This window comes from Ovis canadensis, chromosome X (genome assembly GCF_042477335.2).
Source record: "Ovis canadensis isolate MfBH-ARS-UI-01 breed Bighorn chromosome X, ARS-UI_OviCan_v2, whole genome shotgun sequence".
In the NCBI taxonomy this organism is placed as follows: domain Eukaryota; kingdom Metazoa; phylum Chordata; class Mammalia; order Artiodactyla; family Bovidae; genus Ovis; species Ovis canadensis.
This window is the reverse complement of record NC_091727.1, coordinates 39,096,619-39,117,230: the sequence shown is the minus strand read 5'-3', so window position 1 is coordinate 39,117,230 and position 20,612 is coordinate 39,096,619. Positions and strand designations below refer to the sequence as shown.

The 20,612-nt window shown below is 44.7% G+C and overlaps 1 protein-coding gene across 2 annotated transcripts in view; it reads left to right on the top strand.

The window, feature by feature from the left end:
• Positions 1 to 20,087: 20,087 nt before the first annotated feature.
• SRPX (sushi repeat containing protein X-linked) overlaps positions 20,088 to 20,612 on the top strand; it is a 171,034-nt gene continuing 170,509 nt past the window's right edge. The window contains exon 1 of one of the 2 annotated variants that reach the window (XM_070289887.1): positions 20,088 to 20,421. In XM_070289887.1, the coding sequence (XP_070145988.1) occupies positions 20,340 to 20,421 (82 nt within the window). In that variant the 5' untranslated portion in view covers positions 20,088 to 20,339. The remainder of the gene's footprint in view (positions 20,422 to 20,612) is intronic. The other variant, XM_070289888.1, reaches the window with a different exon arrangement.

Below are 20,612 nucleotides of genomic sequence, written 5' to 3'. Positions count from 1 at the left end.
CCATTGAGGATAATGTTTGCTGTGGGTTTGTCAAATATAGCTTTTATTATGTTGAGGTATGTTTCTTTTATTCCTGCTTTCTGGAGAGTTTTTTATCATAAATGGATGTTGAATTTTGTCAAAGTCTTTCTCTGCATCTATGAGATAATCATATGGTTTTTATCTTTCAGTTTGTTAATGTGATGATTTGCAGATATTGAAGAATCCTTGCATTCCCAGAATAAAGCCCACTTGGTCATGATGTATGATCTTTTTAATATGTTGTTGGATTCTGTTTGCTAGAATTTTGTTAAGGATTTTTGCATCTGTGTTCATCAGTGATATTGGCCTGTAGTTTTCTTTTTTTTGTGTGTGTGTGTGTGGCATCTTTGGTTTTGGTATTAGGGTGATGGTGGCCTCATAGAATGAGTTTGGAAGTTTTCCTTCCTCTGCAGTTTTCTGGAAGAGTTTGAGTAGGATAGGTATTAGCTCTTCTCAAAATTTTTGGTAGAATTCAGCTGTGAAGCTGTCTGGTCCTGGGCTTTTGTTTGCTGGAAGATTTCTGATTATAGTTTCAATTTCCATGCTTGTGATGGGTCTGTTAAGATTTTCTATTTCTTCCTGGTTCAGTTTTGGAAAATTGTACTTTTCTAAGAATTTGTCCATTTCTTCCATGTTGTCCATTTTCTTGGCATATAATTGCTGATAGTAGTCTCTTATGATCTTTTGTATTTCTGTATTGTCTGTTGTGATCTCTCCATTTTCATTTCTAATTTTGTTTATTTGATTTTTCTCCCTTTGTTTCTTGATGCATCTGGCTAATGGTTTGTCAGTTTTATTTATCTTCTCAAAGAACCAGCTTTTGGCTTTATTAATTTTTGCTATGATCTCTTTTGTTTCTTTTGCATTAATTTCTGCCCTAATTTTTAAGATTTCTTTCCTTCTACTAACCCTGGGGTTCTTCATTTCTTCCTTTTCTAGTTGCTTTAGGTGTAAAGTTAGGTTATTTATTTGATTTTCTTCTTGTTTCTTAAGGTAAACCTGTATTGCTATGAACCTTCCCCTTAGCACTGCTTTTAACACAGAAAGGGTGTCATAGGTTTTGGGTTGTTGTGTTTTCATTTTCATTTGTTTCTATGCATATTTTGATTTCTTTTTTGATTTCTTCTGTGATTTGTTGGTTAGTCAACAGCATGTTGTTCAGCCTCCATATGTTGGAATTTTTAATAGTTTTTATCCTGTAATTGACATCTAATCTTACTGCATTGTGGTCAGAAAAGATGCTTGGAATGATTTCAATTTTTTTTGAATTTACCAAGTCTAGATTTATGGCCCAGGATGTGATCTATCCTGGAGAAGGTTCCGTGTGCACTTGAGAAAAAGGTGAAATTCATTGTTTGGGGGTGAAATGTTCTATAGATATCAATTAGGTCTAACTGGTCCATTGTATCATTTAAAGTTTGTGTTTCCTTGTTAATTTTCTGTTTAGTTGATCTATCTATAGATGTGAATGGGGTATTAAAGTCTCGCACTATTATTGTGTTATTGTTAATTTCCTCTTTCATACTTGTTAGCAATTGTCTTACATATTGTGGTGCTCCTATGTTGGGTGCATATATATTTATAATTGTTATATCTTCTTCTTGGATTGATCCTTTGATCATTATGTAGTGTCCTTCTTTATCTCTTTTCACAGCCTTTATTTTAAAGTCTATTTTATCTGATATGAGTATTGCTACTCCTGCTTTCTTTTGATCTCTGTTTGCGTAGAATATCTTTTTCCAGCCCTTCACTTTCAGTCTGTGTGTGTCCCTTGTTTTGAGGTGGGTCTCTTGTAGACAGCATATATAGGGATCTTGTTTTCGTATCCAATCAGCCAGTCTTTGTCTGTTGGTTGGGGCATTCAACCCATTTACATTTAAGGTACTTATTGATAAGTATGATCCCATTGCCATTTACTTTGTTGTTTTGAGTTCGAGTTTATACACCCTTTTTGTGTTTCCTGTCTAGAGAAGATCCTTTAGCATTTGTTGGAGAGCTGGTTTGGTGGTGCTGAATTCTCTCAGTTTTTGCTTGTCTGTAAAGCTTTTGATTTCTTCTTCATATTTGAATGAGATCCTTGCTGGGTACAGTAATCTGGGTTGTAGATTTTTCTCTTTCATCACTTAAAGTATGTCCTGCCATTCCCTTCTGGCCTGAAGAGTTTCTATTGAAAGATCAGCTGTTATGCTTATTGCAGCCATGAAATTAAAAGATGCTTACTCCTTGGAAGAAAAGCTATGACCAACCTAGACAGCATATTAAAAAGCAGAGACATTACTTTACCAACAAAGGTCCATCTAGTCAAAGCTATCATTTTTCCAGTAGTCATGTATGGATGTGAGAGTTGGACTGTGAAGAAGGCTGAGCACCGAAGAATTGATGCTTTTGAACTGTGGTGTTGGAGAAGCCTCTTGAGAGTCTTGGACTACAAGGAGATCCAATCAGTCCATCCTAAAGGAAATCAGTCCTGAATATTCATTGAAAGGACTGATGCTGAAGCTGAAACTCCAATACTTTGGCCACCTGATGTGAAGAAGTGACTCATTGAAAAAGACCCTGATACTGGGAAAGATTGAAGGCAGGAGGAGAAGGGGATGACAGAGGATGAGATGGTTGGATGGCTTCACTGATGCGATGGACATGAGTTTGAATAGGCTCCGGGAGTTGGTGATGGATAGGGAGGCCTGATGTGCTGCAGTCCATGGGGTCACAAAGAGTCAGACACAACTGAGCAACTGAACTGACTAACAGGTGGCACTAGTGGTAAAGACCTCACCTGCCAATGCAGGAGACATAAGAGATATGGTTCGATCCCTGGGTCAGGAAGATCCCTTGGAGGAGGGCATGGCAACCCACTCCAGAATTCTTGCCTGAAGAACCATATGGACAGAGGAGCCTGGTCGGCTGCATCCAAAGGTTCACAAAGAGTCTGACACAACTAAGGCGACTTCACACACACGCTCCTTTAATGTATATTCATTGCAGTGTTAGAGTCTGCTTTTTAGGAAATTTGATCTCCAACAGGACGTGAATAAGTCTTTCTCAGCTGCTGCTGCTAAGTCACTTCAGTCGTGTCCGATTATGTGCGACCCCATAGACAGCAGCCCACTAGGCTCCTCTGTCCCTGGGATTCTCCAGGCAAGAACACTGGAGTGGGTTGCCATTTCCTTTTCCAATGCATGAAAGTGAAGTCACTCAGTCATGTCCGACCCTTAGAGACCCCATGGACTGCAGCCTATCAGGCTCCTCCATCCATGGGATTTTCCAGGCAAGAGTACTGGAATGGGGTGCCACTGCCTTTTCCAAGTCTTTCTCAGATATCCCCTCAAATCTCAATGTAACCCTGTGTCTTAAACACTCCCTTAAGCAGACTCCTGGTAGAGAGAACAGGACTTGGACCAAATAGGATTTGCCTCTGGAGTGGGGGAAGTGGTCACACTCCCTATATTCTTATTTATTTATTTATTTTTGGCTGCAGTGGATCTTTGTTGCTTTGTGAGGGCTACTCTTCATTGCAGTGCTCAGGCTTCTCATTGTGATGGCTTCTCTTGTTGAGGAGCATGGGCTCTAGGCACACGGGTTTTAGTAGTTGCAGCAAGCGGGCTCGCTAGTTGTCATTACCAGGCCCTAGAGCGCAGGCTCAGTAGTTGAGGCACATGGACTAAGTTGCTCTGCAGCATGTGAAATCCTCCCAGACTAGGGATCAAAGCAGTGTCCTCCGTGTTGGCAGGCAGATTCTTATCTGCTGAACCACCAGGGAAGCCCCTCCCCTAATTCTGTGGGGCATGGATGGGAAATGAATAAAACTGGGGCTCTGCCAGCAATGCAGATGCAAAGGATGGATATTGGGTTGGCAGCCAAGAGCGTCTGAGGCATCACCTTCTGCCTCTAGATTTTCCTTCTTACTCATGGTACCCTCTGCCATAGTCATCTTCTTCAGAGTCTGTTTTATTCATATGGCTTCCATGCTTTTAAAAACTCTAAACATATATCTACAGATCATATTATAGATACTTGTACTCTTTTTATTTTTTTCTTGCCTCAGCATACCTAGAGAAACCACACACACCCATCAGCCACAAAGGCTTGTTACTTACTATTTCACTACAGGAGGGATGCTGGAAAAGAAGGAAAGGAGAAAGGCACCCCTGGCAAGGTGGTGCAAATCAGGCTCTCCAGAAGCAGGTATTTTTGACAACCCTAAGAGGCCATATTGCATTCTCCATGAGAATTAATAACCTGTAGGTTCTAGGCTTTAGAATCAAGTGCATAGCTTCTCACCACTCTTCAAGAACCTATATAATTTGGCTCCAGTTTTCCTTTCCAGCTGCCTCTCCCACTGTGTCCCTACATGACCGTTCTGCTCCTGGCTTGTTGCAATGTACACACCCACTTCTGTGTTTCTGATCACATTGCTCTCTCTCTCCTTCAAAATCTACCTTAAGCCGTACCTCCTCTATAATGGCTTTCCTGACCCCCACCCCTACCCAAGTCTACTGAGATCTCTCATTGACCACACTACCCATAGTGTCACTCAGCAGACACTTAATTAACAAAGGCTTTCTATATCACTAAAATGTCAAATACAGATATTTCTATATACATTCCTAGCTTTTTTTTTCTGGGCTTCCCTGGTGGCTCAGACAGTAAAGAATCCTCCTGCAATGTGGGAGACCTGGATTTGATCCTTGGATTGGGAAGATCCCCTGGAGGAGGGCATGATCACCCACTCCAGTAGTCTTGCCTGGAGAATCCTCATGGATAGAGGAGCCTGGTGGGCTACAGTCTATGGGGTCACAGAGTTGGACACGACTGAACGACTAAAGTGCAGCTTTTTTTCCTAATCACATTTCAATAGAGATGAATGATTCCTGGATGTGGTCACAGTATAATTTACTGCCACAGAGACACAGAGGTTCAATCACTTCAAGAACATTGTTGTTGTTGTTTAGTCACTGTGTTGTGTCTGACTCTTTTGCGACCCTATAGACTAGCCTGCCAGGCTCCTCTGTCCATGGGATTCTCCAGGCAAGAATACTGGAGTGTGTTGCCATTTCCTTCTCCAGCAGATCTTCCTGACTCAGGGATCAAACCCGCATCTACTGCTTAGTAGGCAGATTCTTTACCACTAAGCCATGAGGGAAGCCCTCACGAACATTACCAAATAGAAAACAAAAGTCTATCAAGATCCTGATGGTGGAAGTACCAGCAAAGCATCAGAACTTTTCAGATTCAAATAAATGCCTCAGTAATTTCTCACAAAAATAAACACAAAGAATGTGGAGTCTTTGAATGACAATAGTCTCTGGTAAATTCTTGAAGCATTTCATGTAGGAACAACTACAGTACAGAACCCCTGTGGTATAATTCTTGGTGTTTCCAAATTGCCTTTGCACATAGTCAAATATTTGATGAATGGATGTTGAATCATCATTCATCATACTTTGACTAATTAATTTTACAGTGAGAAATGTCACCACAAATAAGCATAAGAGATTACACCATTAGATATATTGAATAGTTCATTTAAGCTGTTGTGTTTGAAAGTTATTAAACCTTGTACAAACAATAGAAATTCATTCATTTATTAATTTACTTTAAAAGTTTCTTTTAGCACCTCAGTTCAGTTCAGTCGCTCAGTCGTGTCCGACTCTTTGCGACCCCATGAATCGCGGCATGCCGGGCCTCCCTGTCCATCACCATCTCCCGGAGTTCACTCAGACTCATGTCCATCAAGTCCATGATGCCATCCAGCCATCCCATCCTCGGTCGTCCCCTTTTCCTCCTGCCCCCAATCCCTTCCAGCATCAGAGTCTTTTCCAATGAGTCAACTCTTTGCATGAGGTGGCCAAAGTACTGGAGTTTCAGCTTCAGCATCATTCCCTCCAAAGAAATCCCAGGGCTGATCTCCTTCAGAATGGACTGGTTGGATCTCCTTGCAGTCCAAGGGACTCTCAAGAGTCTTCTCCAACACCACAGTTCAAAAGCATCAGTTCTTCGGCGCTCAGCCTTCTTCACAGTCCAACTCTCACATCCATACATGACCACAGGAAAAACCATAGCCTTGACTAGATAGACCTTAGTCAGCAAAGTAATGTCCCTGCTTTTGAATATGCTATCTAGGTTCGTCATAACTTTTCTTCCAAGGGGTAAGCGTCTTTTAATTTCATGGCTGCAGTCACCATCTGTGGTGATTTTGGAGCCCCCCAAAATAAAGTCCGACACTGTTTCCACTGTTTCCCCATCTATTTCCCATGAAGTGATGGGACCAGATGCCATGATCTTCGTTTTCTGAATGTTGAGCTTTAAGCCAACTTTTTCTATAAATACAATGATGAAATGAGACACTGTCCCTACTTGTGTCAAAGAAATCATAGTCTGTCAGGGAATACAGATATTGGTAGTGGGATTTATACAAATACATAAATACTATGATGAATTAAAATACTTTACACAAATAAGTATACATATGCTATGTATATGCTGTGAATCACTTATTTTTAAATTTTTTGTTATTTTTAAAAATTTTCTTGGAATATAGTTGATTTACAACGTTGTAATAGTTTCAGGTGTACCCTAAAGTGATTCGGTTTTACATATACATATATTAATTCTTTTTCAGATTCTTTTCTCTTACAGGCTATCACAGAATATTGAGTAGAGTTCTCTGTGCTATACAACATGTCCTTGTTGGTTGTCTGTCTTACATATAGTAGTGTGTATATGTTCATCACAATCTCCCAATTTATCCCTCTCCTCCATATTTCCCCTTTGGTAATCATGTTTGTTTTTACTATCTGTAAGTCTGCTTCTGTTTTATAAATAACTCCATTTCTATCATTTTGGTTTCTGAATTAGATTCCATATATGTACAATAACATATTTTTCTTTCTCTGTCTGACTTACTTCACTCAGTATGACAGTCTCTAGATCCATCCATGTTGCAGCAAATGTATTATTTTGTTCTTTTTTATGACTGAGTCATATTCCATTGTATATATGTACCATATCTTCTTAATCCATTCCTCTGCTGATAGACATTTAGGTTGCTTCCATGTCTTGGCTAAGGTAAATAGTGCTACATTGAACATTGGGGTGCATCTATGTGTTCGAATTCTGGTTTTCTCTGAGTATATGCCTAGGAATGAGATTGCTGGGTCATACAGTAGTTCTATCTTTATTTTTTTAAGGAACCTCCCATACTATTCTCCATAGTGGTTGTACCAACTTACATTCCTACCAACAGTGTATGAAGGTTCCTTTTTCTCCACCTCTCCAGCATTTCTTATCTGTAGGCTTTTTGATGATAGCCATTATGACTTCTATGAAGTAATATCTCACTGTAGTTTTTTGATTTACATTTCTCTGATAGTGATGCTGAGCATCTTTTCATGTGCTTTTGGGCCATGTATATGTCTTTGGAGAAAATGTCTATTTGGATCTCCTGCCCATTCTTTGATTGAGTTGTCTGGTTTTTTGAAGAAGCACACGTTTTAGTTATCTATGCAGAGTAATGAGTTGGCTCAAAATTCAGTGCCTTAAAACAATGAGATACCATTTATCTCACAGTTCTAGAGTTAACTGGGTTCAGTGGGCAATTCTCGGCCAGGATCTCTCATACAGTTGTGGTCATACGGTGACTTGGGTTGGAGTCATCTTGAAGGCTTCCCTCACTCCCATGTCTGGCAGTTGATACTCACTCCTGATTGGGATTTCAGCTGGGCTTTCAGGTGGTTCATAGACACATGACCCCTCCATGTGGATTCTTGCACAGCATGGTTGCTGACTTCCAAGAGCAAGTATCTAGAAAAATAAAAACCAGGTAAAAGCTGCATCTCCTCTTGTGTCATACATAACTTTGGAAGCATACCATGTTGCTTCTGGCATAATCACAGAGCCACCTTGATTCCAGGGGAGACAACACAGAGCTCCCTTGATGAGAGAAGTATTCAATGTCACATTATAAGAAGAACTTATGGGATGGGAGGTACTTTGCAGCCATCTTGGAAAATATGGAGCACATAGAACTGAAATTTATCTACTAGGGAGTCTAGGAAAGCTTCCCTGAAGTGGTATTTAAGATAAAAATCTGAAAATAAGGAGATGTTACCTAGAATAAGCGGTAGAAAAAGTAAGCAGAAGAAAGTATTTGCAAAGGCCCTGAAGCAGAAAGGAACAGCACAGACTAAAAGAAAGTCAGAGTGATAGCAGTAGTAAGACTGATGTAAGGGTGGAGAGAGCTGAGGCTAGATAAGTAGACAGTGTCTGGGCGAAACAGAGCTTTGTATGTTATGCTCAGAATCTCGTTCTCTTATGTATCAGTATGTGTACCAGTAATCCAGCAAAGGGTTTTAAGCCAGTGAGTGATGGTTTTCTCTGACTGCAGCAAATGGAGAGGATGTGGAGGTCGCAGGAGATACAGGAGTGGATGCAAGGGACCACCTAGGAAGTCACTGATAGGGGTCCAGTTGAGAGGTGATAGTATAGAGCATGGGCCAAGTGGGTGACAATGAAGACAGAGCAACATGGCTGGATTCAAGCATCATAAGGAGGAAAATACAGGACTGAGGGATGAGTTGGCTGGAGAGAAAGGAATTCAAGGATGAATAGCAGTCACAGACACAGAGAATGCTGGAGGACACCGAAGTTCACAGGTTAGAGGATGTGAATCTATTCAGTATGTGTGGAGTTGATGGTGCATTTGAACAATCGAGAGAAGTTATTAAATATATAGTAAGGTCAGGCATCCACAGGAGAGTCTAAAGATACATATTTATGAATTCTTAATGTTTAGCTGGTAATTGAAGCTCTGAGAGTAGATGAGATCACCTAGGAGAGAGAATAGAGATTCCCATGGAATTCAACATTTAATGGTTGCCCTGAGATGAATGGGTGGCCAAAAATACTTAAGAAGCATCCAGAGATGTTGGAGGTATGATAGTGTGGTGTCCTGGAATCTACAGATTGTCCACGTTACTTGAAGTGTTGTTGTTCAGTCACTAAGTCGTGTCCAGTGACAAGTGGTCACTAGTACTGAATGCTGAGAAGTGTATGGAACAAGGACTAAAACATTGATTGGTGCAAACAACATGCAGGTCACAACAGCAAGAGTTATTTCAGAGGACCAGTGTGCACAGACTCAGTTTGGAGTAGGCTGATGGAAGCAGAGTTTAGGCAACTTTTTTTTGAAAGGGAAAGAAAGAGTTGGAGGAACTGTGTAATATTATGGTCATTCAACAGCATTCATTTGAGAACATCCCAAGATATACCAAACATTGGGTTTCCTTGTACCAGATCATATACTCAAGAGACATGTCACTGTGTATCCTCCTTTTAAAGAGAAGTGAACATGAGGCAAGTGGGGAAGGTCCTTCTATATTCCAGCCAAACAGAAATTGAATCTACCCTGGCAGAGGGAGACAAGGACCAGAGCAGTGTGGGAAAGCTTCACACAGCCACTTGAAAAATATTACTGTAGACTCCCAACACTGATAGCTCAGAATCCTTATTCGGCTTTGGTGTGTTCAACTCTTGTGGGCCTTTGTGCAAGTCTTGTAACTTTTCCACGAGTCAACTTTTCTTTGGCTGTTGACCAGGGTCAGAGAAAGGCTGATCCCTGAAAGGCAGACAGGACAAAAAGTCCAACAGGATTTGATTAAATGAAGCATTTGATTAGTTATCACTAATAGTATGATGCAACCTAGGAAGGACTATTAACTCATTGTTTCTAAACTTGGCTTGTTTTTGTACTTGGCTGGAGCCCTCAGCCCTCTGGCCAAACAGCAGGGTTTCTGCATGTGCTCTGGCCTCCCTGAAGCCCTCATAATTGAGCCAGAAACTCCTGGGATCCAAGAGAGGTCTTGAGGAACAGGAGAAAGGCTCTGGGGACAGCCACAGGAAGAGGCAGCCTGCACTGTGCCCACACATACAGGGGATGCATGTTAGCTGTTCTCCTTGCAGCTGGAAGCCCTTTTTTAGCCTCCAGGACTCATTTTCCTGTCCAAGTCCTTTCTGTGATGCTGACCTTTGGGTTGATTACAAGTGAATAAATGAAAGCTTTCCCTCTCCTCCAACACGTCCTTCTATGACTTGAAACATGTGACAAGGCTGTTACCTCCAGCAGATGTTTTCTGGATGAATCAGCATCTGAAAAGGCAGAGGCCCCAGGGATGTGCCAACATCAACAGAATTGCAAGGACTAGGGGGAGAGAGGGGAGACAGTTCAATGGATGCAACCTTCTGCAGAGGGTCAGCTGCACAAACTTTAAAGAAGGCAGCCCGAGAATCGTGTTCAGAATAAAGGGTGAAAGGGCAGAACTGTCTCCACAGGGCCTTAAACAGATCCCACTGGACCGAGGACCAGGGTTGGTCTTCTTTGGGCAATCAATATCATCACAGTTGGATGCAGGCATATGTCTGAGGATAGTCTTGGCAAAAACATCCCAGTCTCACACGAGTTACGCTCGTCTTCAAATGCATGGCATCTAGACTACCAACCAATTGTCTCAGTTTTACCACATTAAGTTATTCCTGTCTCCCAAGATCTCTGCCCCCTCCTCTACTCCTCTCTTAGACTGCCGCAAACCACATTACCACCCCAGGCAAGGGCTTAGAAGTTAGGGGTTCAATCCTTATGGGTGAGATATTTAACCACAGGATCTAACTGATGTTTCTTCACTTTGTTCTATTTTTCATCAGCCTTTAGAACTGGGTCATGTTCCCTTGTCCATAATTTCTATAAGTCTTATCTGGCAAAAAAAAAAAAAAAAAAAGGTGCCTCTTCTCCCTTGGGACTCAGATGCCCCTTGTCAAGATCCAGAAGCTGGTGTTTGCTATGGCTTCCTTTGTGCTCCCCTGTTTAACTTGTATTTTCCAAGCCTCTTTTTCCTTTTCTTCCTTTTTCTCCAATGTCCTCAAGGAGCTCATCCACTTGAGTGACTTCAGCTTTTACCTCCATGTAAGCATTTCAAATCTCTACCCCTCTCCTCCTCTCTCCTACTAAATTCCAAATGATCTTTGCACTAGAGGTCCCCACCTTGTTGGTCCACCCACATGGCCACCTTCACATGTTCAAAACTAAACTTACTATCTCCTCGCCCTCGCTCCTCACCTGTATCAGCCCATGTTCATCCAGAGAAGCAGATGTATATTGTGAAAGTTCAGTATGGATTCATTACAGGGAACTGTTCTTATGCAGTTTTGGCTGCTTACTAAGCATTCTCTCTATGGCTGTTATCTCTGAGTCTAAAGCTGGAGCTTGACATTCATGGAATGTCCAGGAGGGAAGATGGATGTTAAGTGGAGGGGGGAGATTGAGGGTAGGAACCAAAACACACAAGTTGGAGCCCCATGAGGAAGAACCAGACTCATGTAAATCCATGTGGCCTTTGACCTCGGTGATGAGGATCTCCAACAGAAGTAGGGCTCTTCATCACAGAGCTAAACACATCTACATCTGGCCTAGAAGTCGAAGAAGCTGAAGGATTAGAGAAAGGTTGGTGCTTCACACTAGCGAGGTAAGTCAGCAAATCGGCAACATGTGTGAGCAACAAAATGGCCACTGCTTCTCTTCCAGCCTCCAAATCTCCCGAGAATCTCCCCTAACTGGAAACAAGAGAGTGAATTCTGGGAAATGTAGCTCAGCCTAGCCAAGCTGACACATCACGAAGCCATTAAAATTCACCCTTAGTCAACTTGGCATCCATACACATCTCCTTAAAGTATACTTAATATCTGAATCAGCACAAGGCTAAAGTCCTACTTCTGCCTAGTATTATACAACTCTTCCACATATGACCAAAAAATGCTAACCCTTTCCCCAGAAGAGAATACAGAGTTCCTTATTTTGTCTGTGGCTGATGTTCATTCTTTTCCAAGATGATTCACACATTTCCTTTGATATCTTTGAGATACAAAGTATTATTAATATATCATGTTAGATGATGAGATGAAATAAGAAAACAAAAATATCTAGTTAATATATATACAAATATATCTGTATTAAAATAAGGAAGAACTATTTATAACTATTACGGTCTCCGTCTCTGCAGCAGCCACATGGTCATAATGGACATTTATAAATTTGTTGTGGTTTACTCACTCAGTCATGTCCAACTCTTTGCGACCCCATGGACTGTAGCCCTCCAGGCTCCTCTGTCCATGGGATTGTGCAGGCAAGAATACTGGAGTGGGTTGCCATTTCCTCCTCCAGGGGATCTTCCTGACCCAGAAATGAAACCCAAGTTTCCTGCATCACCTGCATTGGCAGGCAGATCCTTTACCAAGAAGCCAGTTGGGACACCCATGTTTATAACTGCCTTCCCATTGTATACTATTTGTATTCATTTTGCTGTCAACCAGCACCTCTGCAGCTCGTCATGGTTCTTTGTTTGGTGAGGTGTGATAAACTTTCAGTCTTGAAGGTTCTGGTATATTAGCATCCCTGCCTGAATTGGCTTGTTGTCCACCCATCTTTGTGCCCTTCATTTAAGGGTTCAAATGGCTTCCCAGGTGGCACTAGTGGTAAAGAGCCTGCCTGCCAGTGCAAGAGACATAAAAGACAAAGGTCCAATGCCTGGGTGGGGAGATCCCCTGGAGAAGGGAATGGCAACCCACTTGAGTATTCTTGCTTGGGAAATCCCATGGACAGAGGAGCCTGGTGGGCTACAGTCCATGGGGTCACAGACAATTGGGCACGACTGAGCGACAGCACACACACGTGGTTTTCTGTTGGCAATAATCATCGGACCTGGGAGTATTAAGAGGGACCCTTAAGGATTTTCACTAGAGGTAATAGCAAACAGTGCCGCTCCCATTTCCCCTGCTGTACTCAGGGATCTATGAATACTGGCTACAGGAAAACATCATCATATATTTGATGGCAACTCAAAGGATATACAGCATCCAGGATGACCCTGCCCAGCCCTGCAAGGTGTTACCACTTAGCTGTGCATCAAGTACATCTTCAAAAGGCCGTGCCGCTTCAATCAAGCTGCTTCTGGGTGATAGGGAACATGGTAAGATGGGTAAATTCTATGCCTCCGAGTCCATTGCCACATTTCATTTGCTGGGAAGTGCGTTCCTTGATTGGAAGCAGTGCTCTGTATAGTACCATGATGGTGGGTAAGCTATTCCATAAGACCATGTATGGGAATTGATGCAGAAGCATGTGGACAGAGAAGGAAAATCCATATCCAATATCTCTACTCAAGTCACCAGGTGAAAGTGAAAGTAAAAGTCAAGTGTTAGTTTCTCAGTCCTGTCTGACTCTTTGTGACGCTATGGACTGTAGCCCGCCAGGCTCCTCTGTCCAAGAGATTTTCCAGGCAAGGATACTGGAGTGGGTTGCCATTTCCTCCTCCAGGGGATCTTCCCAACCTAGGGATCAAACTGTGTTCCCTGTGTTGGCAGGTGGATTCTTTGCCATTTGAACCACCACGAGGTAGACTTCTCAAAACCCTGCCTACTAAGAGGATCCCTCTCAGTGCTGCTGTTCAGGGCTGTAAGCGAGTTGGGTGGTAACGCTGCCACTCTCCACTTTCAGGTGCTGCCTACCTGCTGTGCAGAACTATCTGAGGTTTTTCTTCCTCAGTTAACTGGCCAGAGGGCTCATTCCATCAGGCCAGAGATGTGGGTTGGAAGAGAGAAGGTAATGTAGCAGAAGTAGGGACCATGGATTTTGAGGTCACTTCTTTTTTCTTTCTGTGTTTTGGTTTTGGTTGCATGGGGTCTTTGTTGCTGTGTACAGGTTTTCGCTAGTTGCAGTGAGTGGGGGATTCTCATTGCAGTGGCTTCTCTTGTTTTGGAGCACAGGCTCTAGGCACACGGGCTTAGCTGCTGCATGGCATGTAGAATCTTCCTGCAGAAGGGATAAAACCCATGTTCCCTGCCTTGGCAGGTGGGTTGTTTATCCACTGTACCACCAGGGAAGTCCTTGAGGCCTTTTCTCAATGCAACTTATGCCTTCCAGGCCCACACAAGCCTGATTACCTATGAATCACTTCCATTTGATGATGGAGTGCCGCAGTGAATGCCCTACTATATGGCTTGGCCAGTTGGACAACACTAGTTCACGATGAGCAGCTCAAGTTACACAGTAACTTGGTGGTCCACAGGTAAGCGTTTCATCAACCAAAAGTTGATTCTGAAAAGGAGAGTAATTATCCACTAAGGAGGGCAGGGATTTGACCACAAAGTTTTAAGGGTCAGGTCTTGCTTCATCTAGAGGGGCTTGTCAAAGACTTCACACTGCACCTCTTTCAGCTGCTGACACATGGAACACCAGTAGATCTCCTGGGTCAAATGGCCCAAGTGACAGAGCAGCTTACAAAGTGGCCCAGACATATGACGGGGTCTTCTCTTGTCCTGTGTGTGTGCATGCTCAGTTGCTCAGTCATGTCCAGCTCTTTGCAACCCCATGGACCATAGCCTGCCAGGCTTCTCTCTCCATGAGATCTCCCAGGCAAGAATACTGGAGTGGGTTGCCATTTCCTCTTCCAGGGGATCTTCACAACTCAGGGATTGAACCTGCGTCTTCTGTGTCTCTCTGCATTGGCAGGCGGGTTCTTTTCCACTGTGCCAACTGGCAAGCCCTCTCTTGTTCTGAGCCCCACTCAAAACTAGCATGTCTTAGGTCACATCCCTACAGTATCTAACCAAAGAGGAAAATAAGAGGGATTCTTTCAACTGGGCTTTGTTTTATAAGTCTCTGAGCAAGCCCCTGAGGCCTGTGCTGAGCCCTCTAATTCCAGGGACCTGGGGCTCAAGTTCTATTGACCCAGTGTGATTCATGGAACCACACCTATGACCGTGATTTGGAGAGTCTGTGGTCAGCAGATCCCTCCAAAACCACAGAAGGAGTTCCCCAAATGATTTTTTTCTGGGAGTTCATCATCGAGCCATTCTTAGAGTTGAAATAAGGCTCTGGAAAATTCAGGTAGCCCTCTTCAAATAGTCCTTTTCTCTGGAGAAGTCTCTGAGCATATTTCAGAAGGATTACTTGTACCTTCTCTCTGCCAGAGCAGAAGGGGGACTTTCTTGGACCTTCACCATGAAAACCTGGTAGGGTTCCTAAAGTTAAAGCCTATGGCAGTGTGGGAATCTCTGCTATGACATCACCCCCAGCAGTTTCTCACTCTCCTAGTAGTCTGCACTCAGCCCTCAGTCATTTTTCTAAATTGCCATTACGGCGTACCTACCAATGTATGACTCCAGCATGGTCTTCTGCTCCAAGTAAGCAGATCTTGGCTATGACTGTCTGGATCTGCCTGTCTTTCTAGATGGGTGGTGATTTGCCTGAAAACTCAGTTCTTTGTTGACTCCAAGAAAAGTCATGAATTTTTGTTTACCCAGCTTTCTCTTGTTGTCAGGACAGGAATGATAACTTCCAAGCCTGACCAAAGGCGTTAATTTCATATTTGAATCTTTGCATTCTTATATTTCTCATTTTTCTGTATGTGTGCTCAGTCGTTTCAGTCGTGTCCAACTCTTTGTGACCCCATGGACTGCAGCCCTCCAGGCTCCTCTATCCATGGTGGTTCTCTAGGCAAGAATACTGGAGTGGGTTGCCATGCCCTCCTCCTTAGGACCTTCCCTACCCGGGGCTGGAAACCAGGTTGCAATGCGCCTGCAACCCGAATTGCAACCCTTTACCAATTGAGTCACCAGGGAAGCCTGTATGACCCTCTACTCCTACTGTATGAGTATTCTTGAATCTTTTGCTGAATACACCAAATAGTTTCTGAAACTGCCTTTCCTTTTTTTTGGGTAGCTGATTATTTTCATAAATGAGATGTTTTCCTTTGAATCTTTAAGAGTCAAAATATTCCTTTTCCCTTATGCTGCAGAAATTTTCATCCCTTAGAGCTTGTATTGTATCACTCTGAATATTTATTCTAGAAAGAGAAGAAATCTCTTTAAGCCACGGGATTGTAAACAGACTGCCTGTAGCTTTTTTTGATCTTGACCTTGAGCACTCTTAGGTTAACCCTCTCAGATCTAGATTTGTAACAGATAACAGAGAGCAATAGTACCAGCCAAACTCACCCTGCCCTTCTGGCATTCATTTAGCACGATTCCAATAGAGTGTAGTTACATCTCCTTGTCCTTCGAGTCTTGAGTTCTCAAAAACCTGGAGTCTAGTGTGGTCTGTAGTTTGTATAAGTGCAGGATGGAAACAGTTAAACCCACTATAACTGTGCTACCCAAACTGTGGTCCCTAAACCCATGCTGCTCTCTGACTTATTCCCATTTTATTTTTCTAGGGAGTTATATTTATTGAGTTTATAAAAGCCTTGATCAGTGATGGATTGGGAATTTTAAAAAATTTATGTAAGTATAGTTGATTTACAATGTTGTGTTAATTTCAGGTGTACAGCAGAGTGACTCAGTTATACATATATATACATTACTTTTCATGTTCTTTTTCTGTTATGGTTTATCAAGGGATATTGAATATAGTTCCCTGTACTATACAGGACCTTGTTGTTTATTCATCCTATATATAATAGTTTGCTTCTGCTAATCCCAAACTTGGATTGAGAATTTTGGAAAAATAGTCCTCACCACAGCTAGTTTCCAGGTGGCTCAGTGGGTAAGGAATCTGCCTGCAATGCAGGAGACCTGGGTTTGACCCCTGGGTCAGGAAGACACCCTAGAGAAGGGCATGGCAACTCACTTCAGTATCCTTGCCTGGAGAATTCCATGGACAGAGGAGCCTGGTGGGCAACAGTTCATGGGTTGAAAGTAGTTGGACACGACTGAAGTGACTTAGCACGCACACATGCACAGCTAGTCTGCACTGTCTTAAATCTCATCCCAACTGAGTGTCTCCTTGACTTTGATTCCACTCCCATTTCCTAAGGTACAGTGAGCCACCAATGTTCCCCTTAAGCTTCAGGTCCTTTACTCTGGAAGGATGTGGGAAGAGAACCACTGGTTTGTGAGGGTGGGGGATAAGGAGGTGTGGGAAGATGGCAGAGGCTCACGAGGGAAGGGCCTTGACTGGCATGCTCAGAAAAGCTCTCTCCTGCAGTAGCTAGGGGGCTGCCAGATTCTGTTTCAATGGCGTCTCTGAGTCTACAAGTTCAAGGAAGAGAGTGGAGGGGTGGGGAATCCTGCGACTCCTTTTCCTTCCTTCTCCACCATGGGTCATTCTGCTCTAACTCAGGCGACAAGGCTGTGCTGTTTAATCTGGCCTCCTCCACACTGCAATTGGTGGAAAGACACCTCTCCCCCACCCACCCCCTGCCAGACTTAGACTGTGTTCCCTTCTCCTCACTTTCGGCACTTTGTCCAGCACTCGAATGCTTCCGAGGATAGAACAGGCTCTGTCAGCAGTGCCCTGAGGTGCCTGGCAAGTCTGTCGTAGCCTGTAGGCAACTAAGTATGGTAGGTACTGCTGAGAAGCCACGTTTCCTGTACTCTGAGTCTGTGTGGTTGAATTTTGAGATCTCATGTAGGGCATCATTATTTATCTTTCTTATCTTCTTATTTCTTTCTGACTATGCCGGGTCTTCTTTGCTGCACATGGGCTTGCTCTAGTTGCAGTGAGTGAGGGCTACTTCTTCATGCAGAGAGCAGGCTTCTCATTGTGGTGACCTCTCTCTTTGTGGAGCACAGGCTCTAGAGCACAGACTTCAGTAGTTGTGGCTCTCGGGCTTAGCTGCTCCGAGGCTTGTGGGATCTTCCCGGGTCAGGGATAGAACCCATGTTCCCTGCATTGGCAGGCAGAGTTTTGATCCACTGTGCCAACAGCGAAGTCCTATCATTCTTTTTTAGTGTTCAGAGTCAATACAACATTCTTGCTTATTTATTAGAGATGCCTGGAACCTATTTCTTACCTATCTCTGTGCCTCATGCCAACAGTGTCTTTTCCCAACTCGTTAGTAGCTATGACCAGCAGGACAGGAAGAGATCAGACCTCTGTGGCACTCCCTGGGTGACTTCTCCTCCTGTTTCCATCCATTCATGACCCTGTCTGCTGGGTTCAATTGCTTGACAGATTATGAATCTGCTTAACCATCCTATTGTCTACCAGGACACTGTGAAGAGGATGGATAATTTCTCCTATGTGTCCCTCTTCCCTCATCCCTTCTGCCAGAGTCCTGTATATAATAATTATAAATAGCAATACTAGTTATTGTAATTATTACTATAAATCTGGTTGGAGTTTGTTCTCAAGTAGCAAAGAAAGCAGCTCTTAACAGTGTGGTGTTGCTTGTTATCAGCCAGATTCAGGTGCTAGGCGAGAGCCAGGTGTTCCTTGTCCGTTCAGTAATAAAATGCATGCTGGGTTTTGTGAGCAGAGCTTGTCTCAGAGGTGATAAAGGAAAGGAAGGCCACCGGTCAGACTAACCTGGGCCTGGAAATTTGGGGTGCCCATGAATCTTTGCTCATGAGCCTCCAACAGGGGTTCTCGATTAGGGCCAGTTTTTGTGCTAAAAGATATTTGACAGCTCCTGAAGACATGTATTGTCACAACAGGGAAAAATTGAGGGCCTGCTACTTGTTCTCAGGGGCACAGAGGCCAGGGATGCAACTAAAACATCCTTCAGTACACAGAGCAGGCACTTCCCCAACCAAGAATGGTCCAGCCGCAAATGTCAATAGCACTTGGGCTGAGAATCCTTGATTTAGAATTTATCCCATTCTAAAACCTGCACCACTGGAGCATGGGGGCAAGGGGATGATACATCTACTCAAAGGCCAGACCACATCCCTAAAGATTCTAGTTTCATTGGTCTGGCTGGGGTGGAACCCAGATAGGGTATTTCCATGAAGCTCCCCTAAGGTTTCTCTCCTGGGTGGACAGGATTGAGAACCACTCCCTGGAGAGCCTGGTGAGATGGAAGCCCAGGAAGAGCCTGACCACCCTCATTGTCTTGTGATCAGAGGGTTACTGAAGGGTTGTTGGCTCCATGAGGAGGCAGCAACGATGGGGAGAAGGCTCCCAGGCACCAGAGAGGATAAGATGGAAGTTCAAGGCAGAGCCTTTTGTGAGAACTGGGAAAAAAAGCAAGCCATCTAGATTTAAAAAATTGAAAATCTTCTGGGTGGATATTCCCAGGGCCCTTCGTCTAGCTAACAGACCAGACTGCTGAGGTGAGGAGAAAGCTGCCTTTCCACAATGAACATGGCCTCTATCATAGTACAGGGCTCGATGACCCCAGAGGCGGCTGGCTGGATGTTAGCACCCTTGCCCCTTCCACCAGGACCTTCGCTCAGAGTGCATGGCACAACTGAATGCCGCAGCCCTAGTTGGAATCTGTCTTAGTTATGATCTGCTGGCAGGAAAAGGGGCGAGGTCCCTGCCTTAGGTGTTTACAAAAAAGAGAGAGAGAGAGGGAGAGAAACCCTTGAAGAAGAAACCAGATCCGTCCTGCAGGCAGCCGAGAAACCCTATCCTGACGCCAGCCCACAGGGTGGAGACTCCAGGCAGATCGTGGTGTCCTAGGGGTGCGAACAATCCAGGAAATGGGGAACTCTGATTGCAAGAAACTACAACAGCTGGATTCCCAGGCTGTGGGTGAGACGGGGAACTTTCTGGGCCTTGTGCTCTCCCATCAGCCAACCTTGGAAAGAGTACCTCAAGCCTCATCCCAAACCGCAGTGCAGCCGGCACGCACGCGGGCCAGCCCTTGATTCATTCCTTCGCTAAAGAGAAACCAAAAAGCCATAGCACGGACATTGGCGCCGGCGCAACCACACACCTAAGTTCAAATCTCTCCTCTGTCTGTAACCGTGAACCCGGGCAGGTTTCTAAGCGGCGTTTCTTTTCGGAGAGGGTGGGCATAATAACAGCAAACTTGGGGCGTGATCGGGAGGGTCAAACCCGCGAATTTGGCCATAATAACCTGCCGCGGTTGTCTCTTCTCTTTCCCTGCGACTCACGCAGCTCTCTGCTTAGATGATATGGTGCTAGGGGCCCGGGATCTAGGAGGGGGTCGGGCAACCGGTGTGTGTATTTGGAGTGAAAGGGCGCAAACTGGGAAACCCAGAGATACTTTGGGATGGTTCGGTTTACTAGGGCACGCCCCTGGCGCGCTCCGGCACCCCGGAGAGGGGGCGGAGGTGTCAGCCCCGCTCCAGAAGAAGCGCTGACACAAAAGGAGGGGGTGGGTCGGAGCCCCAGCCGCGCCAGCGCTCCGGGGAGGCGGAGGAAGGAGGGTTGGCCGGGGGCGGGAGACAGGCGAGAGGAGGAGTTTTTAAGTTCGGCCTCCGCCGGCCCGCGGCACAGTCCCTCGGTCCGGTCGATCTCCTCCCGCCCCCGGGACGCGCGCCGCGCAGCTGAGCCGAGCGCAGCGCAGCCCCCGCGCGACATGGGGAGCCCCGCACTCCGGCCCGCGCTGCTGCTGCTGTTGCCACTGCTGCTACGAGTCCCGCCGAGCCGCGGCTTCCCAGGTAATGCCAGGGGCGGGCCAGCCTCCCCAACGGGGTGCCGGGGACCACCCCCATCCCCGGCTTGGCCGGAGGGTGGTGTGAGGCGCCCTTTGTTTGCGCCGACTTCGTCTTTCGCCGCCCGGGGATTGGGGGATGCGGAGCGGGGCTAGCGTCCGGGCATCGGGAAGGGAGAACCGATTGTCAGGCGGCCG